Raw genomic sequence first — 7448 nt, 5'->3', positions numbered from 1 at the left:
CGAAGATAGAAAGAATACACACTAGGCGTGAGCAAGACAGAAATAGTTGGAACAAGCTTGAACGAGCAGAGGTCTCGTTTGGCGGTCTTAGGAGATCGACTAGAAATGTACAGTACTAGACGAAAATGTTTAGCAATTTCTTAAAACAAAAATGTATATAAATTAACAATAGAAAACAAAGCAAAAGTTTTATAGGGGTGTAGAACGTTAAGTTAATTCAGTTGTTATTATTTTTGGCTAAATATGCCTTTAAATTTTAATGAGGCAGTTTTAATAATTTTGCTAATGGTACTGTACACTTTTGCCTAGTTCTCGCTCGATGATCGGTGGAGAAATGAGCTCCGCAGACAAATATGATTGAATTTGGAATTATGGTATGGCGCATTCTAATAAAGGGAAGGGGCGTATCTCTAACTTCTTGAAACGAACAGTAGACGCGTGGCGGCTAATTTCCGTTTTCAGTTGANGACGGTACCATCAGAAAATGGATTCAAATGTTCGAGAATAACAGTTCGACTGCAAAAATTTACAATCCAGGTCACCCGCGCTCTCACCGAACCCAACAAACGATTGAAGAAATGAAAGTGGCAGTGCGTGAAAATCCGTCTCAATCTGTTCGCAAACGCAGTCAAAAACTTGATATTAAAAAATCGGTCGTTACAGAAGATTCTAAAGCAAGATTTACATCTTACAGCCTACAAAATTTAGTTTGTTCAAAAACTGAACGTTACTGATTATCTTCTCCGTCTGAATTTTGCGAATGAAATGCTTCAACACTTTCCAACGTTTGAAAACATTCTGTTTAGTGACGAAGCGAACTTTAACTTAAATAGCCACGTAATCAAACAGAACTGTCGCTACTGGGCCAAAAAAATCCAAGACATAAACCTGAACAACCACTACATAGTCCAAAAGTTATTACGTGGGCTGTCATGTCTGGTATAGGCATCATTGAACCTTTCTTTGTTTGAAGACCAACGAGGGCGAACACTTACGGTAAACAGTGACCGGTATTGTTAAGAAACTTTTTGGTTCCACAACTGCAAGAGTTTGCTGGTTTTAATGTGGAAAGATGATTTCAACAAGATGGAGCCACTTGCCACATCTCAAACCAATCGCTTGCGATTGTCGATCAACTTTTCCCGGAAAAAGTAATATCTCGTCGAGGCACCATCAACTAGCCTCCGAGAAGGCCCGATCTCACACCTCCTGATTATTTGTTATGGGGATACCTTAAAGACAAGATGTATACAAACAATCAATGATCACTACTATAATTGAAGCGCAATATCCACACCGAAATGGCCGCCGTTTCCGCGTGGCGGTTAATTTCCATTTTCGGTTGGAGGAGTGCCAATATTAACAGAAAAGATTTTTTTTGACTTGCAGCTTTTTTTATTGAATTTAAAAACACCTCCTACCCTTTCTGGACACCTTNGATTGTGCCTCTTTGTCGCTCGTTCCGCGCTCTCGCTTGCACTTCAAGCCTTAAATGGAACGCCTCAGAGCGAGGTAACGCCGCATGAGTCATGTTTTTTCGTGCGTGCAGCCGGCTCCATCGAATTATAAGACGTTGTCACGTCAAAAAAAAACAAGAAATCAACAAAGCGTTACATACTTTCGCATAATTAGAAGTAAGTGGCTTTGCGTTCCTTCTTATGATTAGTTGCCTATAAACTAGTAGACCTTAAGTTTTTAGCATTAATACCGCATAAGATTGAAACAAATGAGTTAGTAATTTTCTGTAGAATTCCACCGAAACCATAGCTGTTTATGGATGAACTTTATTATGTCTTCGTGTGCTTTAATTTAAATTTGTAATCCTCTGGTTGATGTCTTTGTTATATCAAGTACTTTTTTTAAGTATTCCAGATTCGTTTTTAAAACTTAACGATAAGCGGTATTCTGTATTAAAGGTAATCGGATAGATACAACATGTTTAGCTTTATTGCAAACTCTTCTCATCGATCCCTTTGGGAATGAAAGTTTGGAAACGAGGGATCGAATTTCGATTATCTAGCTGCGGAATAAACAGAGAAAGTTCGATGAAATAATGTTTGAAATAATACCGGCTTTGAAAGTTATGACTGATCGACGAGGGTGTATTTAGGCGACTCGTTGGTGGCAGAGGAAAACGAGAAAGAAAATTACTTGTTGGAAAAACAATAAAGGAAATAAAAAGAAAACGACTTGAGAAAAACCGACTTCTTGATATTTTTTTTCGACATAAATTGTAACCATTTCAGTGACGGCTGCTGCATAAGGCCAAAAAGTATCCACCCTGTCTTATTTCTTCAAAATAAGGACATTTACAATATATTGTTTCCGTAATAATGTAGCACGTAACGCAAAAATTTTGAAAATAAGCAGTGTTGTCACAATAAGAGTTTCATTGGGACATCTCGAATGCAGAATCTTACAAATTTATAAAACTATGCTCCATGCTTTCATGTAAAATAACATTGGCAGTGTAAATACCAGTATATATGAATATTACAGTATGTTCACTCCTGACGTAAAATGACGCCGACTTCTGCAGGCGGTCATAAATCAACTTTATGTACGCTACAACGTAGAGAAGTAAATATTAGGAAAGGAGTCAGATAGGGATACTAACTGTCACCGCTACTTTTTAATCTATTCATCGTAGACGCGATCAACATAATTAAACACAGTACAACTGTACGGACAGATAATACAGGGGCAAAAGATTAGTATGCTTAGATTTTCAGATGATGTACCTAGCAGTATTAGCATCTAGCAATGAGGAGCTAGAGATAACTTTAAATAAAATGGAAGCGGTATTGACAAAATAGTACTGTAAGAAAATAAATAAAACTAAAATCAATATACTGGTATGCAAGGGAAGAAAAGGTGGGGAAAGTATAAAGCTAGGAGACGATAAATTAGAAGAAGTGGCCGAGTTTAGGTATCTAGGAAGTCAGATAAGTCAGGACGGAAAGAGTAGTAGGGATATAAAGCAGAGGATAGCGCACGGTGGACTCGTCTTCAATAAAAAGAAGTCACTTCTATGCTCGGTTAATTTAGAAATTTGAAAAAGATTGTTAAAGGTGTATGTTTGGAGCACGGCGCTGTATGGGTGCGAAACATGGACAGTGGACGTGGCGGAAAAGAAAAAGAGTTAGAAGCGTTCGAAATGTGGTGTTACAGACGAATGATGATGATACTGTGGATAGAAAAGGTTACAAATTAAGAGGTATTAGAAATAGTAGGAAAACAGAGGACTCTATGGAAGTCGATAAAAAATAGGCGAGATAGGTTAGCAGGACACCTTCTCAGGCATGAAGATCTAGTCAGAGACATATTAGAGCCAGAAGCGGAAGTTAGGAGGGTAGAGGTGGACCTAGATTAGATTACAGTTCGCAGATAGTTAAGGATATGTGTTGTTCTAGTTTTAAGGAAATGCGAAAGGAAATAGTGGAGGTACGTGTCCAGCCAGCCTTAGGATTACCACCTTGTAATGATGATGTACACTGAACGGCAATATACGTACCAGGTCGGTTCAATAGGTTCACACTGTGACTTCACGATAACGCTACTATTCAAGANAGGTTATCGATCAATTGATTATTAATCGATTAATCGAATAATTAGACCTACCTCATTTATCGGCTATTTACAATATCTTTAGGCAATGTATCTATAAGGAAATACTGGATGCGCACTAATTCTGTTTGAAAATTGCATTTTCACGAATTGAATTTCCTCCATTACGTAGGCACTCCATCCATTCAACGAAAATGTAAAGATTTGAATAAAATCGTTAGGTTTGATAGTCAGGCAGTTTCAATTTCCAGAGCAATTTGTTTATTGATTCTTTTACCTGCTAGCTGTTCTCAATAAAATGGTTCGCTGTTTTTATGATTGAGTTTACTGACGCAATGATTTTGTTGCAGGGGATTCGGTAAACAAGGGTTCCAGTGCCAAGGTAAGCTACCGTTTTATTGTACAACCGTAAATTATATTGATAATTAAATTGGTTGACGTATTTAGGTATTTGCAACGTTCGGTATCAAGACTCCCAACGAACCCTGTAAACATTGTAGGCATTAAAATCAAAAAGCTTCACTGACCATAAGCAAAAAATTGACCACGACTTGCTATGGTCTTCTCGAATTCATATACAACGTAAACTTGTGTCATGGAACTATCGATATTATATAAGGAGAATGAACTCATATGGGAAAGTTAATAACATTCTCCTGTCTAAAAATTTTCTCAAATAAGAACACGTTAATTTTCCGTAGGAACCGACGCGACTCAAGACGTAATGTAATAGTATTTATCGCAAATAAATGTAGTCCAAGATTTCAGAGCCCTCAGGCATTACTTATTTTCTGAGTAACAAAATTGGTGGGATAGAGAATAATGCTTCCCATCGGCGGTAATTTCTACCAGACGCTTAAAAGTTCGCAAAAACAAACAGGTGCAACTCAGTTACATGAAAGAAGTGCAACTTCTTTGCCAATCTCTATACCTTTATGTCGAATAAGTAATAATAGTTAAGGATATAGGTTGTTGTAGTTTTAGGGAAATGCGNAAACAAACAGGTGCAACTCAGTTACATGAAAGAAGTGCAACTTCTTTGCCAATCTCTATACCTTTATGTCGAATAAGTAATGATTGGTGAAAGAGAGAGTACGACAATTTTCAGGATTTTGATTGTGAAATAGTTCTTTATGTATCATGTTTAAAATGAAAACTCAGATTATAAGTAAAATTACTACATTAGTTTCGGGACTTTTCGATCTATATGACATATTTGTGGTTTGCTTGCATAGCTCATTTCAACGAAATCTCACAATCATAGGCAGAAAAACTAAAAAACAAATTTGTCTTGCTTTTTAATTGTTATATCTTCTATTTTCTTAATTTAACAGAAAAAAGGTAAACGACAGGAAATATTATTTAATTCCGCAGACTCGCAAATTTTATTTTTGTTTAAAAATCTCAGGACGCCGAAGAGAGATGAAAACCCTACTGGGAAAAAATTGATACGTAGATTCAATCACAAGTTGAAAGCACTTAACGTTTTGTAAACAAGCATACAAGAAAGCAATGAATACCGTTTTAGTATTCAAACGAATTCCTGGCAGAGAACGTATTTTCATTTTCTTCGAAAATTTCGCTTGAAGCTGTTTCAATAGTTGATCATCCATTACCGGGCAAAAGCTTTACGCTGTGCAAACAATGCAAACAGAAAAAAAAACGGTTAGGTCAATAATAATGTATGATGAGGATTTGAGGATAACACTAAACGAAGTGAACTTTTCCAATGCTTCAACAAAGGATACTGGGTGGCACTTGGCTAAGGATGTATGACAGGAGTAGGTATATGTATTTCGCAGTCAACGAAAACAGTACATAATAAAGAGAGGATAGCGCAGGGTCGAGTCGCCTTCAATAAAAAGAAGTCACTTCTATGCTCGCGAACGGTTAATTTAGAAATTTGAAAAAGATTGTTAAAGGTGTATGTTTGGAGCACGGCGCTGTATGGGTGCGAAACATGGACAGTGGACGTGGCGGAAAAGAAAAAGAGTTAGAAGCGTTCGAAATGTGGTGTTACAGACGAATGATGATGATACTGTGGATAGAAAAGGTTACAAATTAAGAGGTATTAGAAATAGTAGGAAAACAGAGGACTCTATGGAAGTCGATAAAAAATAGGCGAGATAGGTTAGCAGGACACCTTCTCAGGCATGAAGATCTAGTCAGAGACATATTAGAGCCAGAAGCGGAAGTTAGGAGGGTAGAGGTGGACCTAGATTAGATTACAGTTCGCAGATAGTTAAGGATATGTGTTGTTCTAGTTTTAAGGAAATGCGAAAGGAAATAGTGGAGGTACGTGTCCAGCCAGCCTTAGGATTACCACCTTGTAATGATGATGTACACTGAACGGCAATATACGTACCAGGTCGGTTCAATAGGTTCACACTGTGACTTCACGATAACGCTACTATTCAAGATAAGCCAGCTTAGCAGGGCGATGAAGTGGTGGGTGTATCGGCAAGAGAAAATTAAATTTTTAATAATTTCAAGGGTTTCTGTATACCAATACCAATAGTATTAAGTTGTAATATGTGTGTAGCTTTTGAATAACACGTAGAACTTTACGGAAAAGGTCTCCCTGTGTAGGTTCGTTAGATAATAAATTAGTTGGCTTTACATAACAGAGTTACAATTACGTTTGCCAAGCAGACCCTAAAACTGGCAAACTACACCCTTTAGTAATTAACAACACAATACAATTCGAAAGTATGGAAAATCCTCCCACTTCTCTATAAAGAAAGTTCATTTTACATTGTAATTTATAAAATGTAATGAATTTCTTAGTAGGTAACTATTGTTTTTTTTTATTTAAACGGATATTATACATATAATACTAATTTATTTTACACATTATTTAACATATTTAACACTTCAAACACTGAACTTGCAATATTATATCACCTGCACTTATCGACTAGATTAGTATGCTTAGATTTTCAGATGATATAGCAGTATTAGTCTCCAACAATGAGGAGCTAGAGATAACTTTAAATAAAATGGAAGCGGTATTGACAAAATAGTACTGTAAGAAAATAAATAAAACTAAAATCAATATACTGGTATGGAAGGGAAGAAAAGGTGGGGAAAGTATAAAGCTAGGAGACGATAAATTAGAAGAAGTGGCCGAGTTTAGGTATCTAGGAAGTCAGATAAGTCAGGACGGAAAGAGTAGTAGGGATATAAAGCAGAGGATAGCGCACGGTGGACTCGTCTTCAATAAAAAGAAGTCACTTCTATGCTCGGTTAATTTAGAAATTTGAAAAAGATTGTTAAAGGTGTATGTTTGGAGCACGGCGCTGTATGGGTGCGAAACATGGACAGTGGACGTGGCGGAAAAGAAAAAGAGTTAGAAGCGTTCGAAATGTGGTGTTACAGACGAATGATGATGATACTGTGGATAGAAAAGGTTACAAATTAAGAGGTATTAGAAATAGTAGGAAAACAGAGGACTCTATGGAAGTCGATAAAAAATAGGCGAGATAGGTTAGCAGGACACCTTCTCAGGCATGAAGATCTAGTCAGAGACATATTAGAGCCAGAAGCGGAAGTTAGGAGGGTAGAGGTGGACCTAGATTAGATTACAGTTCGCAGATAGTTAAGGATATGTGTTGTTCTAGTTTTAAGGAAATGCGAAAGGAAATAGTGGAGGTACGTGTCCAGCCAGCCTTAGGATTACCACCTTGTAATGATGATGTACGAGGGTGGATTGATAAGTTTCCGGCCTAACCAAGAGATGACGCCACTAGGCCTACCTTGAGGTGACATTCTATAGTACCATCCTTGGATAGCTTGTAGCTATAGTTTCAGCCCGATCTCCTTGCTAGTGTAGGTTTGACAGCACGCTGAACAAGACGCCTCTGTGGTTTTCGTAAAAATGG

The 7448-nt window shown here is 37.2% G+C and overlaps 1 protein-coding gene across 2 annotated transcripts in view; it reads left to right on the top strand.

Moving 5' to 3' along the window:
• The window catches only part of LOC108734078 (protein kinase C, brain isozyme), a 145760-nt gene that overhangs the window by 42350 nt on the left and 95962 nt on the right, over window positions 1-7448 (top strand). Inside the window, exon 2 of one of the 2 annotated variants that reach the window (XM_018465473.2) lies at window positions 3918-3949. The exons of the other annotated variant lie outside the window; for it this stretch is intronic. Coding sequence (XP_018320975.2) covers window positions 3918-3949 — 32 coding nt within the window. The remainder of the gene's footprint in view (window positions 1-3917; window positions 3950-7448) is intronic. 2 annotated transcript variants of the gene reach the window in all.

Source organism: Agrilus planipennis, unplaced genomic scaffold (assembly GCF_000699045.2).
Source record: "Agrilus planipennis isolate EAB-ADULT unplaced genomic scaffold, Apla_2.0 scaffold10, whole genome shotgun sequence".
Classification (NCBI taxonomy): domain Eukaryota; kingdom Metazoa; phylum Arthropoda; class Insecta; order Coleoptera; family Buprestidae; genus Agrilus; species Agrilus planipennis.
The sequence above is the reverse complement of the archived record's forward strand: the minus strand, read 5'-3'. Positions and strand labels throughout refer to the sequence as shown.